This window comes from Chanodichthys erythropterus, chromosome 5, assembly GCF_024489055.1.
Source record: "Chanodichthys erythropterus isolate Z2021 chromosome 5, ASM2448905v1, whole genome shotgun sequence".
NCBI lineage: Eukaryota > Metazoa > Chordata > Actinopteri > Cypriniformes > Xenocyprididae > Chanodichthys > Chanodichthys erythropterus.
Window position 1 is genome coordinate 8,689,911 of NC_090225.1, and position 16,277 is coordinate 8,706,187.

Sequence of the window (16,277 nt, forward strand, 5' to 3'; positions counted from 1 at the left end):
CATGATTTTAGGAATTTCAGTTTTTCAGTATTGTTTGTAACAAGAGAAAAAAAGAGGAACGTGGTGAAGATGCTTGTTCACGGAAAATGAATATTAAATTAGTGCCACCTGTGTGAACTAGAATATATTAAACATTCTTCAGGTGTCCAAAAGGAAAACTATACATTTGTCTCATGTTAGAATATTCTTTTGAACTTACTGCAATGAAACTAAACCGTTAAATGAAGACATCAATGAACAATAGATTAAATTATTATTTGTTAGCGAAAAAGCAGAAAGCAGCATAAGACTACATTTGTGTTAACATCAAAATATTTATTTGAATGAGGCATCTGTGTTTGTATCATTTTTAGAATGGGAAAAAATATATATATATATTTCTGCTATGACTTAAATCAGTATTGCTCCCACTGAAATCAGGAAAAATTCCCAGAATTGTTTTGCATCCTTTTATAATATTGCTGTTTTATGCAAAGGCAAAAATTCCACCATTTACCCTCTGCAACCCTTCTTGACTCATTACAATAAGATGTCCTTTATGTAATCGTCCCTGAGTGAAATGATGAAACTGCACTTGTTGCAAGTAGTTCTTTAGTTAAGTCATACTCACCTTTGAATGGCTCCAAGTGCTGCTTTGGCATTTTGTCTGTTTAACGGTTTTGCAGTGCCGAGTCTCCACCCATCTCTTCAACTTTTTTTCACACATTCATCTGTTTTCCTAGCCTTTACACTCCCTTTCTTTTCACACACACATGCACACGCACATGCACACACACACACACATACACACTAATGGTGTTTTAAAACCCACAGAGCTCTTCCTGTCGCTATGATAATATGCTTGACTATGCTAATCTCCTGTCTTGACTGTGACCAGTGCCCTACACGCATACCGAGGTTTGACAACACAAGCACAAACTTCAGAAAAAAGAAGTAACTGAATGTGTGAATTGAGATAACATTTGGTATAGTAACAATTTTATTTTTACTACCTGTATTTATAAGGTAACACTTTATTTTGATGGTCCCTTTTGAACATTCTGTTGACTATAACTTTGCAACTACATGTCAACTAACTCTCATTAGAGTATTAGTATACTGTCTGCTCAATATCTCAATAACTCTTTGTTGTGATGGTCCCCCAACAGACATTTTACTGACTATAAGTAACTTTGCAATACATGTCAACTTGTTCGAACCAGTCTACTAATACTCTTCTAACACTTTGAGAGTTAGTAGACATGTAGGTGCAACATTACTTTAGTCAACAGAATGTGTGGTAACACTTTAAGGTGACGTAGTTACACGTTACTACATGTACTTACTATAGCAATAACTGTAAATCATGCATAATTACGAGTAACTAACCCTAAACCTAACCCTAACCTTATCTCTATATTAAGTACATATAGTTAATTAATATTACTCCGTACCTATTTGAGTAAGTACAATGTAACTACATCACCTTAAAATAAAGTGAAACCAAAGTCGGCTGATCAGGTAACTGATATGATAACTAGTCCAGAGTGGCTTAAGTGGGAGAATAAAGCAAGCATTTTCCTCTGGTTAAAATAATTATGCATGAGGAGTATTTTTACTTTTTCTTCCTCGCTCTTTGTCTACACCATCACTATTTCCCCTCTCACATCTGCTCAGAGAAGGGGGCGTAGGGGAATACCATACCGCCACCCACCTGATGCACTCGACTTCTCCACTCCATAGAGCCTGTTCATGTGTCTCAGTTATGAAAAGGCAGTGCATCAGCCTTCAAGATGATAGATGGTTAGTTTGTGGTATGAGGAATGCGTCACATATGATGCATTTTTATTGCACCTAACCCAAACCCAAACCTGACCTGACTCTAACCTCAATCAACATCTTTTAAAAAGTTGCAATTTTAACCACTATGCACTTATATAAAAAAAGAAAAAGAAAAAAGAAATGATAATAATAATTGCAAAACCTTTTGCTATATTGAGGTTGAATACTGGTAAGGTTAAGGGAAGAGTCAACAGTGTGATACTGTACTGTACATGAAGAGTTTCGTTGCAAAACGAGAAATCCATTTTTTTAATTTTTCAAAAATCTTGTTTTTTGGTTGTGCATTCCAATTAATAACAATTCAACTGCAGTTGGTTTGTTTTGATTTAAACCTTCATAACTTAAAAAATACAGCTAAGTAGCACCATAAAACAAAATAATAACATGATAACATAATAATAAACATGTTTTGACAAAAATGTTAAAAACGGATTTATCTCGTTTTGCAACAAAACTCTTCACATGTAATTACAGAAAATTACAATTATGCAATTACATGCATGCATTTTTTAAATATAGGTACAAAATAAAAATGTGTGTGTTGTATCAAATTATAAATTTAAATGTTAGAAAATGAGGTTATACTTTATTTGGTAACACTTTATTTTACAGTGTCCTTGTTACATATGTTACATGTAGTAATAACTAAATATTATGCATAATTACATGTAATTAACTCTAAACCAAACTTCATCCTAACCCTATAGTAAGTACATTACAGTACAAGTTATTTAATATTACTCAGCACTTAAATGTATAATTACACTGTAACAAGGATGTCAAAATAAAGTGTAACCCACTTTATTTTAGTGTCCTTGTTACATGTGTTACATGTTACTGTGGTAATAACTATAATTTTAGCATAATTACATGCAACTAACCCTAAATCAAACTCCAATCCTAATCCTAAACCCCATACATGTAGTTAATTATTATTACACAGTACTTAAATGCGTAATTACACTGTAACACGGACACAAACTAAAGGGTTACACTTTTTTAAGGCATACTTGTTACAGTGTATTTATACATTTAAGTATTGAGTAATATTAATTAACTACATGTGTAGGGTTAGGATTAGGGTTTGGCTGCATGTAATTATGCATAATTTTAGTTATTACTATAGTAACTACATGTAACATGCGTAACAAGGACACTGCAAAATAAAGTGTTACCATAAAGTGTTAACAAACATAATAGGAAAGACACTTAATATAAAGTGGGACCAATCCTTTTCAAAAATCCCCAAAACAATACAATAAATGCAAATATTTTTCTCAGTATGACACTTTGAATTGAAAAAAAAAAAAAAAAGTCCAGATAAAACATTCCTCAGAATGAAACACTGGATTTTTAATTTATACAAATATTCACCTATGAGTCAAACTTTTACATTTTTATTGCAAATGACTTATTATCATAAATGCACCATTTCTCAGGTCCGGTCACAGATTTTCAGTTATAATTCAGTGTTGCTGGGCCACTGAAACAGGTTCTCATCAAGTTTTTGCCTGCATTTACCCAACCCATGTTGTTTTTGATGGCAACATGTGCCTCCTGGTAAAAATCAAAGCCAGACCACTGGCAAGAAACTGGCAAGTAAGCCAAACGCCTTCCTTCTATCCAGATTGGGCTGCTGTCTCACAGTGGCCAATTCTGTGAAGTGTTGAAAAGATTGTTGATGTCCCATTTAGACAGTCAAAGAGGTCTGTGAAGATCCATGAACAGCTTGGTCTTCATAACAGCTGATCTGATCTGTGGTTTGCATGTAAAAAAAAAAAATGTCACAGAGTCAGTAATATTACTTACTAGTGACATTGTGCAATCAAAAATTATATATATTGTATATTTTTCAATATGCATTACATTTATTTTACAACACAACCAGAATGAGAATCAATTAATACAAAATGAGTCATTTCTGAAGGAATTTTAGCTACTAATGTCATATTAAGAAAATATTCATGTACTATGTCAGATTCACATTAAAAAAAGTCATCTAAACAACTATTTTTAGAAAACAGTATATTCAGAGGAAAATACATTTTAATTTACACACACACACACACACACCACAAATGTAGATTTGCATATAAAGATATGAAAGGAAGAAACACACACAGAAAACATATTTCTCTTCAGCTAAATCACATTTAATTGCGATTAGCTCGCCGTGTCTACCTGCAATCCTTTACCCACCACTGACCTTTAACCTTCTCCATTTCACACACACACAATGACACCCAGGCACTGGCACACGTATCTCACGGCAGACGAAAAAATGAGCCCTCACCAGGGTTTTAGGCGTGCGAGCGGGTCGTACGTCCTCCGAGAAGCGCAAACCCCAGGAAGACTGGGACATTGCGACAGACGGTAGGCCGCTGCTTTCCCACTATTTGTTCCAAGTGCGTGGAGCCATCTGTCATTTAAAAACAGGAAGGCCTACGTCCCCCTTCTCCCAGGAGCTCTTTTCAGCTTGCTTGGCTATTTTCAGGAACTTCACTGCTCCCTGTGTGGCTGGCGGGGCCGGGCGTGGGGCCCTAACGGGAGCGTCTTGAAGTGGCAGCGAGGCCGAGGCTGTTGTGCCCATCTGCTGTGGGCCCAAGTGGCCGCTACATTATTAATGGGGCCACGAGCGCTGGTGACTTCTCAGAAATGCAGGCCTGGCCTGAGGAAGTGCTCATCACCGACTCCTTCTGAGGAGTCAAAAAAACACTCATTTTAGCCCCCCTCAGATTTTCTTCTCGTCCTATTCTCTCAGTGAGTTGTTTCTGCCTAACCTTTCCCTTATTTCTTCATCTGTTCATTTCTTGTCTCCGATAAACCTGCTTTTTTTTAATTTGTACCCTCGCTGTCGTTTTCCTTCTGTCACCTTACTCACTGCACATCTCGTCTATGTTTCCGTCTGCGTTCTACATCTGTGTGTGTGTTAAAGAGAAGCAGAGAGATGCAGAAAGAGTTGGGCTTGCCGGGCTCACCCATGCATGCTCAGTAAATTAGTGTGAACACGGGCGCCAATCAGCTGGCGATGCCAAACACCCGCATCCTCCATGACCCCGGGCCATCTAATTTTCTGCTTAATTTTGCGGCAGTCAGTTTGCATTTTTGGATGATTATGTGGTGGGAAATTAACAATAAATAACAAATGTGGTCTGAAAGCCTGTTCCTTTTGAGACTCCCCACCCCATCCCCAGTCTTGTAGTCCACCAAATATATTCTCTTAGTTCACCCCGTCTGTCAGAGCAGTAATGAAAATGTCTGTAGTTCTTTGTAATGTAATGTGGAAGACAGTGGTGTGTGTGGCTGGAATGGGGCTGTTCTTGCCAGGGTGATGGAGATACACAAAGAAAGGCCATTCTCCTTTAATCACCAACCACTTCTCTTATACAGGGTTATTTTTGAGGCAGCGAGCGCTGATGATACGTTTTCTCTCTTACTTTTGCTCCTGTTAGAATACCTGCACAGGATGGAGACAGAGGAGGCACAGGAAATGTCCCAGATAACAGGTAAGAGTTGCCTCTCATATGCTCAAAGCCACAGAAAGGTCTAGACGATCAAAACAGTGAAGCAAAGATAACCGTATTTTGACTGTTCAACGACAGGCTATGTGTGAAGGTCTGTCTCATCAGATATATGTTAATGCATAGGTGATTCTAGACCACATTTAGGAGGCTTCAGCTCACAAAAATGTCTGATTAACTCTTAAAAAGATGACCTCTTGCCAGTTTAAAGGAACAAAATATAGGTTTATAACTTATAAGGGTTAGTTCACTCAAAAATGAAAATTCTGTCATCATACTCACCCTTGTGTCATTCCAAACATATGCGTTTTTGACTTCTGTGGAACAAAAAAGAAGATTAAAAATATCTCTGTTTTTTTTGTTGTCTGTACAAGGAAAGTCAGTGGGGTCCAAAAATATGTCCCCTTAACTTTCATTCTATGGACAAAAACATTCATGAAAATATCTTGGTTCTGCAGAATAAAAAATACAGGTTTGGAATGATGTGAACAATATCTATCACTCATCAGAAAGCTCTGTGTTCCAGTGAAATACCAAGTCAAGTACATCCAAAAGGTACATCCTTATTACTGATATACATCTATACTAGCAAACGGATTCATTTTTAAATAATACATTCAGCAAGATTTAAACTTGTGACCTCCCGCACTTGTTCCTCATCCTCAAGGATGACATCTTGAATCGGCACAGGGTTAATGCAAAAGCTTTTCCAGGAAAATAGATAAATGGAAAAAGGGAACACACTGAATGTAGTAACCGGGTCAGCATTTGCGCTCTGTCGACATTTTCATATCTAAATAAAGTTATGAAACTTGCACAAGACTCATTATAGTGAGCTCCTATCTTGCTACATTAGTGAGCATATATTTTATACTCTTTAGTCTATTGAGGTTTGGCTTGCTATTTGGCTTGCTGTCCGCAGTGGAGGGGTTCCAGGAAGCAGCTTCGACTCAAGCTTAGATATACCCCACTTCAGGACTACAAAATAATGTTGGTGTCCCAGACAGCAATATAGCGTCGGCCCAGACCCGTCCCATATCTAGCATGAGTGGATTCCACACGTACCAGATGTGGGCCGGATATGGGCCAACACTATGTTGCTGGGGTAGTTGGGGATGCTGAAAACAGCGGATGCAGGATCAAGGTGAGCTGCTGCTTATATGCTCCAGCAGTTGAAAGATAAGATGGGTTCACCCCTCCAAAAATTGTGTTTAGGAATTTCACAAATGCTTCTGAGTGTCAACGAGGGGGATACAATACAACCTTGAGCAACCACAATACAACCTTTTTTTTTTCTTTTCTTTTCTGTTTTTTTTTTTTTTTTTTTGAAGGGGAAGTGTGCAAATTCTATGCTACTAGTGTCACCAAATGGATTTATAAAAATAATAGGTGTGTTCATCAGTTTAACCGATCAGTGAGATTTGCTGCTTATAGTTGAAGGAGTTGAAAACTGAAACATATAGTAGGACAATTTCTGCTTCCTAAAGTCATGATTGCAGTTTTTGCATATATTATCATAGTGGAAGTGGATTATCAGCAATATCTGTCAAATACACAGATGTTTTCATGTAGCAACAAAAACACTTTTCATTCAATACTTCATGTACTGCTTAATTCAGCACCTGTCTCTACAAGAACAAAGTTTAGCATAAGCCTAGACTATTTAAATACCATTAAAGCGTCTATATTTTTAATCAGTTTCATTTAGATAAACATGACACAACATTAATATTAAATGAAAAGAGTTTTACTGTTATAAAAACATGGATGTGTGAGCATTAGCAGAACTGAAGGTATCAGAATTGACACAAAACACAAGTGATCGTTGCCATCAGTGAATCCAGCTAATCATGAAACAACTGTGACGTCAAACATGTGCAGCCGCTCTGAAGAAGCTGTGCAGAATGAGCCAGATGACTGCTCTCGAATTCAAACTCTCTACTTTTAAGCATTGGTCAAAGTAACATGGAATCTGCACCGTCTCTAGTTGGACAAAATTTCTAACCCACATGCACTGCTTTAAGTCAGACACCGGTCAATCTGCTAAGCGACACATTAAGTCGAACACACATTGTGATTATTTTCAAACAGGTTTCCTGAACACTCAAACCACCTATCACTGATCAGACAAACAGATAGCCCTGCCCCCAACACCAATGCCATTGGTTGAGTCAATGATTACTTACTGAGAACTTATTTTACCACTAAGGTAAAGTATGCAACAGGGATAAGTCTAAATCTATATTGGTAACTTCTCTACTCTCTGCTCAGGAAGGGACAGCCCGACTGCTAACGATGGGGGAGAGGACCAAGATGAGGCCATGCCTGTTCCTGAAGACTTGTCAGCCAGCACTGGCCTCCAACACAACAACCGCACAGACAAACCACTGGGTGAGTCAGACCAGCCTAAGCTGGGACACAACCACAAAACTACCTCATTTACACATGCAATACTCAGTCTGATATAGCTCCCACTGCAGCCAACTCTTAAGGTCAACCCAAAAGTTAAAACTTTAAAACGCAACGCTACACATGAAACAGATTTTTCACGTAGCGGCTCTCGTTCTTCATGCAAGATCACAAAGCGAGTGCACTAGATTGTTTGAGGGTTCGCAGGGTCCGAAGCATTCAATTCAGCTCATGATGCGCATCTTCAGCTTTTGTAATGAGATCATGCCTCTTTCTCTTTTTTTTTTCTATTGCCACACATAGAAAAGAAAAAAAGATCAAATCGAAAAGGAACATCTGTAAGAACTTTAAGTAAAACAAATTAATTATTTTCCTCTCATCAGAGTAATAGTTACCTACTGGTTCCAGAAACCGTGGGATATTTAAACAGTAGATTGCTAATTTAATACACTGAAACAGTGTTTACTCACTGGCTGAGCCTACACATAACATGCTCAGTTGTGCCATGAACCCTTTAACCCACACTTATTAGGAAATTTTTCTCTACTTTTTTTATACTTCTGTTCTTCCTTTTGTACTTCTCTGGTTTATTCTTGAAATTTCTTTTTTTCCCCCTCATTTTTAAGTCCTTTTGGATAAAAGCATCTGATAAAATCTTTGAATGATTTAATGTAAATTCAAATTTTATTGAAAAACTATTAAAACAATCAGTTTTCTAACAACAGAAACTAAAAGGTAAGTTTGGGGTCAGTAAGATTTTTAGATGTTTTTGGAAAAAAGTCTCTTATGAAGGCTTATCAAGGCTGCTTTTTTATTGCAAACACACTGTAAAAATTTTTTTTTCCATGATTTATCCCAACATTTTTTCTTTTGTCAAATCAACTTAATAATGAATGTGGTTTAGATAACATAATATTTTGAGTTTCTTTTAATTAAACTTATCACCAAATTTTTAATTTCAATGAACTCAAAATTAAGGTAAAAAAAATTGTAAAAAAAAAAAAAAAATGGTTGGTTTAAATTTAAAATAGCTGTTTTTTTGTTTGTTTGTTTTTTAATTATATTTTTAAATAAAATGTATTCCTATAATGGCAAAGTTGATTTTCAGTGTCACATGATCCCTCATAAATCTTTCTAATATGCTGATTTAGTGCTCTATTATAATTATGCTTTATTATTATCAATGTTGAAAAAACTTTTTTAATGAATAGAAAGTTCAAAAGAACAGCATTTATTTTAAATAGAAATCTTATGTAAAAATGTATTTTTTTTCTGTCACTTTTGATCAATTTAATGTATCCTTGCTGAATAAAAGTATTAATTTCTTTAAAAAAAAAAAATGAAAAATTCATACTGACCCCAAATTTTTGAATGGTAGCATATAAATGAAAATGTCATGTGTGAAGGATAGGTGGTAACATAAAATGTAAGTTAGTCTTTATATTAATAAATATAGTGTTAGCAGTGTAAATAGAAAGTGGGTTAACTAGAGGCGAAAATGGGTGGGAATGAATTTGGCTAACCAGAAGTTAACAGATGGCCTGTTTAATATCTTGATGTATTTTAGTTTGGAATTTTCCCCTCCAGAAGTTCCAGATTAACTTGGACTTAATGCATGACCCGCTCACTTTGAAGCTACTGAAAGTAAAAAACAGAGTGAGTGAGAGAGAGAGAGAAATAGAAAAAAAAAAAGATGTGAGAGGAAACTGAAATAGGATGTGCAAGAGTTTCCTAAGAAGAACTTGCCAGAACTCAGTTTCAACACTCACTCAAGGAGATAAAATGTTCAGGAGCAACACTAGATAGGCGCAGTATCGCAACATATGCGAGTGTACGCTCTCTTACACACAACTCTGCACCTGCACTTTTGCCATGCTTTCACTTCAACTGCCACGGTATTCACACTCTTCCACACACCCACCCACTTTCAAATGCAAGTCCAAAAGCTATGCTTCACTCTCAGTAAAACAGAGCATTCATATCTGCCTCATACGTTACGTATATCAAGAGCAAAGTCAAAATCATATCGATAAAGTAATAAGAGACCATAGATGCTGACGGAGGTTGTAGCGTGATCTTGCTATATAACTGTTGAATCACCCCTTGTTAGTCATCTGTTTGAATTGATGGGCATTATGAACACTAATAAGAGTATTAAAATGGCCTTTAACTCAAAATGACACTCGTTTTCCACACACAATTCTCAACATTGAAGAACTTCTCTAATTGAGACGTGAGTGTATTTAAGGAATGTATAGAAAGAATAATAAGGCATTTAGGACATATAGAAAAAAATTCATGGATTGTTCGAGAGCAACAGGGAACTAAACTTCAAACGCTCTGAACTCTTGCATCAGCAAAGGTTTGCGTGAATATGTGTGCATGTGCGTGCATCTGTCTGTCTGCATGTTGTCCCTGAAGATATAATCAGCCAGTTTGTGAGAGGATGTGAAGACTGTATCTTCACTGTGCATCATTGCTTTTCTGATTAAGTGAGTATCTGTGCAGACTGTGCAGTATACGCTGCTCAATCAGATGCGAGATGACTCTCGGAGAGCGCTGTGTATTTGCTTTCCTGCCATGATGAAAGACCTACAAACGCCTTTATAATTATGAAAACATTTGCGTATTGAAATTTAAAGTAAAAAGAGCCAAACAACATTTTTCTCTACAAACGGAATGTATAGTTCAGTAGGAGAATATGAGAGAAGTCAAAAAGTCATTGTGACCCTTGGAAAAACGAGAAGTGTGCTTAATTGTACTGAATGTGTGTACTTCACATTCACAAAATTATATATTTTTTTAAAAAATATGTACTTTCCCATAATATAATTTGGTTGCACTTTATTTCGATGGTCCACTTTAGATATTCTAGTAACTTAACTCTCATTAGAGATTGTTTGATTAGGATTAGGTGTTGGTTCGGGTAAGTAGAATAAGTTGATGTATCGACCATCACAATAAAGTGTTACCTATAATTTTAATAAAATAAAAGACCACTTGAGTATAGTTGAAGAGAAAACACTTAAGTACACTTTTAAAAAGTGCACTTTGTAATAATGTCAAAAGTTTTCATTTTAAATCATTGTGTTTTGAAACTTTTGTCAGGCTTTAAAGAAGTACACTTATTTTGATTTGTTGACTAACACACTAAAGCACATGTAAAGTGTTTTTAACTTTAACTGTAGTGTGTTAACATCTATCATCTATCTAGTTATTCTATTTCAAATGTACTAAATTGCAACTTCACTATAACAAATGTGTAATTAGTGTAAATGTGTGCAAATGTATTTGAAAACAAGTTTCAACAGAAATTACATAAAAGTATATTTTATTTCACTATAATTGCTTGTCAGTACATTCAGTGCACATTAACCATATTTCAAAGATAGTATAGATGTACTTAAGTGGGTCAAAAAGCACTTTAAATTTTACGTAATTGCATTTTATATGAATTTAAATTACATTACATTTTCATTTAATTGCATTTTAGTGTCCGATTACATTCATTTTGCCCTTAAGTATATAATTTCCATAATAATAACTCTTTTTTTCTTTAAAAGTAGGCTGAAGTGTGGTCCTTTTTCACAAGGGTGAATTGCTGTTCACAACCTATTTTACCCCTGTAATGTGATATATTTCTTAGTGAAACAAGATGAGATCAATTGTTTGGACTATCAAGTGTAGTTTGCTAAAACAATGCATAAATAGCTATTTGGCAATTAGTTATCCTTCTGATACAGCTACATTTGAGCAGAAAAGGAAGTCGCTTTACACAAAAAAAAAAAAAACATTTTTATAGATTAAAGGTGCAGTAAGCCATTTCTGAGAAACACTGTTGATATTTGAAATCACCCAAATAAACACGCCCCTCCCTTCATTGCTCCGCCCCCAAAATGCATGAACACACAATATCATAGCTGAAGCGAAGCATAATGATGCTCTGCAAAAGCATAAAGCGAAGATGATGAATGACAAGGAGTTGGTTATTAGTCGCCAGCAGCACACCAGCTCCAGACAAACAATCACACCCAAAACTACACTCAAAAAAATAACTTGTTGGTCTAACTTAATTCAATTATGACACCTATTTCCACACAGTTGAACTGATTTATTTGAACTTAAGCTAGGTTAATTGTACTAATGAGTGAAATTCATCCTAATTGAATGAGATCACACCAGTTTCATTTGACGTATTCTGTGTATGTTTCCTGAACATAATTCATTCTTGTTGATCCAACCAGTGCTTTTTTTGTTTTTTTTTTGTTACCATCATGGTGAAGATGTGCGCTTGTGCTTAGGTTTTGAGTAGCTGTTGTACACAGACATACATGTTTCATGACCATTGAGAGGGGAAAAGCTGATGACCATATGTAGACTGTGTAAATTTTGTGCTGGCCCTCAAACTAATTTATTTATATTTCTATAAAAACTAAACTAAAATAACACTATTCATATGCTAAGTAACATTTATAGCATGCAAGTAATGATCAGATAAAGAACTTCTCATTACTGGCTTGAGCACAGTTAATGCTCGTTGAAAACAATATAAATTTGTTTTACGTAGCCACCTAGAGCCTAACCACAAGGTCTACACTTCAGCATAATGGTAACCTCAAAAAATCGACATAACATAAACTCTTTTAAATGTCAAATATAACTGAACTTCAAACTTTAAAAGGTATTTCCCTTTACTAAAAAACACATTAAACAGCACTTAAGTTCAACGTTTACTGTCCCAATCTTTCCCTACGCAAAGCATGCTGGGAACTAGAAATCCACTGCCCAGGTTCAATCAATGCAACATAAATGATTCATGTAGTCCCAACACAAATGGTTTAGGTTGACCTAACATTTTGCAAATTTAATTTCATTTAACATAATACAATTGAGTGCGAATGCCAATTAAGTAAAAAACTAAAGATTTGTGTTGGTTCAGCTTATTTTATTTAAATAAACTGAACAAGCAGCTAGAATCATTTTTTTGAGTGTAATGTTACTATAGCTAATATTACAACAACAGCATATCTTGGTTCTGTGAAACAGCAAAACAAATGTTACTTGGAGCAGAAACAACGCAACCTCTACGTCCATTTTATAGGGTCACTCCAGTGCTGGAAAGCTTCTCTAATATTAACATGAGTATTAAAGGTGCCCTTGATTCAGAAATTGAATTTACCTCGGCATAGTTAAATAACAAGAGTTCAGTACATGGAAATGACATACAGTGAGTCTCAAACTCCATTGTTTCCTCCTTCTTATATAAATCTCATTTGTTTAAAAGACCTCAGAAGAACAGGCGAATCTCAACATAACACCGACTGTTACGTAACAGTCGGGGTGTACACCCCAATATTAGCATATGCCAGCTCATGTTCCCAAAAAAAAAATGGTAAATTGTCTTTCTACATGTTTCGTTAGCATGTTGCTAACGTACTGTTAAATGTGGTTAAAGTTACCATCGTTTCTTACTGTATTCACAGAGACAAGAGCCGTCGCTGTTTTCATTTTTAAACACTTGCAGTCTGTATAATTCATAAATACAACTTCATTCTTTATAAATCTCTCCAACAGTGTAGCATTAGCCGTTAGCCATGGAGCACAGCCTCAAATTCATTCAGAATCAAATGTAAACATCAAAATAAACACTGTACTTACACGATTAGACATGCTGCATGACGAACACTTTGTAAAGATCCATTTTGAGGGTTATATTAGCTGTTTGAACTTTTTTTATGTTGTTTAAGGCAAGCGCGAGCTCTCGGGGCGTGGAGCATGAGATTTAAAGGGCCAGCAGCCCTGAATCGGCTCATTTATAATGATGCCCCAAAATAGGCAGTTAAAAAAATTAATTTAAAAAAATCTATGGGGTATTTTGAGCTGAAACTTCACAGACACATTCAGGGGACACCTTAGACTTATATTACATCTTTAAAAAAAAAAGTTCTAGGGCACCTTTAAACTTCTTGCCTGATCATAAGCCTTTTTTTGTGATATTCCTCTGGCCTTTTCTCTTTTGTAATGTCTCTCAGCCATCTCTCTTTCTACAGTCTTTCTTCAAATCTCCCTCTTGCTCATGAGTGGACACGCCCCCTACTGCTGATTGGCTACAAGTGTGTTGTGGTGCTCGGTCCGGTCCACTTTCAACAGGTTTCTCAGAAATCGCTTGCTGCACCTTTAAAGATTACGAAAACAAACTATTTAATTTCATTAAAACACGTGCACCGATAAATCATTCATAATAAGACCCAGAACATCCATTACGAAAGTAAACAGTCCTTTCTGATTTCATTTTGACTTTAAGTTGTGGTAAACAGTTTGGCTTGATCATTTAGTATTTATGCATGGCAAGATCGCTGTCCAGTGAAGTGCAGGAAGGTTTTCATGGTGCAGAGCCGATTTGATCATGTAATTCCTCTTTTTAAATGTATGAAGGTGATGGCCTGGCTTTAAACCTGTTGCCATATCAGAGGCAAACATTTCACTAGCAAGTTCCTAAAAATGTGAGCGAAAGCAGGGTTTTTTTTTTTATCACATCTCACACACATATGCATACACATGCATGCTCAAAACATACTCTCACCCACCCAATGTGGAGACGTGGTTAACGTGCATGTAGCTCTGCTGTACCACATAAGCTAAAACATGGTTATTTTGAGTGCCTCGACTGGAGCATAAACGAAAATTAATTGTAGTAACCCATGCAGTTACATTCATTTATAGTGCCCTCATCATGAATACATCCCTTTGCTAAAGTGCAATTTTATGATCATTTTTGTTATCGATGTGGTAAACAGTTCAAACCCCAAAACGAGTTTCTCTGGAAATTAAAAAAAAAAGAAAGAAATTAATCTAATTTAAAATTACACATTGATGTTTGTGAGGTTTGCCTGTTATGTCGTTCTCTTCTATGTAGAGCTCTTTTGTTTGTCCTTGTCTGTGGCTTTTGACACTTGCTTCCCAAAACGGGTAAATTAGGATGTGTGACAAACGTTATACAAAGTAAAAGCTCCTCTTCCCATCCCCAGTTTAGTCACAACTTCCCCAAAAGATCCATGAGAGACTGTATCATGACAACAGGCCTAGTTCCCTCTGCCAAACTCAGGTCACATCACTGGTTAAATCATCATATCATACAAGCAGAAAGGCTGTCAGTGGATCTGTGTGTGTGTGTGTGTGAGAGAGAGGAAGAAATACATCCTTTTATGGGTGTTAATGGAAGATTGCTTTCCTGTATTGACTTTGTTATTAACTGCTGTAATTCATTCACACATTGACACTGAAATCCATATAAACCATCCTTAAAGTAAACATAAAACGCAATTACGACCTGTTTTACTTAATCGGACATACATTATTAGAGTCAAACAGAATATTCAGTAGGAAAAAAAATGTAGGGTGGCCAATCAGAGCCATGATGTTGGAGGGGACGAATTAAAAAGTATGAGGGATTCTGAAAAAGAAAGTAGTTTTCAAAGAAAAGCATGCACGTCGACCAATGAACAGTGCATATTAAGAACAGGAACGTATATTAAAAATGAAAATCGTCTGCTTGACTGAACTCATTTGTGAAGTTATTCAGTCAGGACCTTCTTTGAATTTAAGGATGTGTTTTGCTCTTTTGGTTTCAATAAAAGGTATCTGTCCTAGTTAGTCATTTCCACCTATATTGATTAGATCAAAAATGATTTTTCTTTAGTCACTGGAGACGATTATACTGCACTGGATCACTTGCTGTAAAACTCAAGGCAAGTTGTTTTGGAAACACTACAGTAAAAGGAGTATCTGTGTAAACTGACAGAGAGTAACCTGAAAACGAAGAGTCTATCGGTACTCTCCAGTTCAATCACGTGCTTCAGTTGCTGATCCCTGTAGTCTGAATATAAAACAAGAAAAAGAAAAACTGTTTCACTTGTTGTGCTTAACAATTCCCTGTCTGTGCTTCCCTTTCTGTCACTTCTCCATAACTCTTGTCCTTTTTTTCGGTTGGGCCGGCTCGGGTGCTGAAGCTTCCCCTTTTCCCTCGGATTCCCATATTTCATTATTTCTGCTTGTTCCTCTTGAGTCTGTACAAACACAGGCTGAGGCATGGGGAAATCAGCCTGGCACCACAGCATGTTAACCACAGGGCATTTACTCTGAGCTCGAACTGCCTGAAAACCTCAAAATGTTTACTTCATCAGGCTGAACGGGCATCTGAACAATGATCTAGCTTATGATCGGACATTCCATAGAATATTATGAATATTTAACAAAAAGTTTTTTCCTTATTTGATTGTGTGCTCTTTTTTTTAATGCTTCTGGGCTCGTATGTCAGTGTATGTGTTTACCACGGTTTGTTGGTCTGGTTTACACCGCTGAGAGTCCTCAGTTTCACAGTGCTTCCTGTGTCTCTGTTTCCTGTTTATCAGTCATTTGTTTCAGAGAAGTGTGTGATGGTGAATGAGATGGTGATATGGTTTGTGAGCAGACAGCCTGATAGAAGAATCCTCGATGATTCATAAAGAGGAATATTTTTCTTTCAAA

The 16,277-nt window shown here is 36.2% G+C and overlaps 1 protein-coding gene across 5 annotated transcripts in view; it reads left to right on the top strand.

Moving 5' to 3' along the window:
• ikzf1 (IKAROS family zinc finger 1 (Ikaros)) overlaps positions 1-16,277 on the top strand; it is a 30,695-nt gene that overhangs the window by 4,737 nt on the left and 9,681 nt on the right. For all 5 annotated transcript variants that reach the window (XM_067385896.1, XM_067385898.1, XM_067385897.1 and 2 more), the window contains exons 2-3: positions 5,274-5,327; positions 7,614-7,733. In XM_067385896.1, the coding sequence (XP_067241997.1) occupies positions 5,274-5,327; positions 7,614-7,733 (174 nt within the window). The remainder of the gene's footprint in view (positions 1-5,273; positions 5,328-7,613; positions 7,734-16,277) is intronic.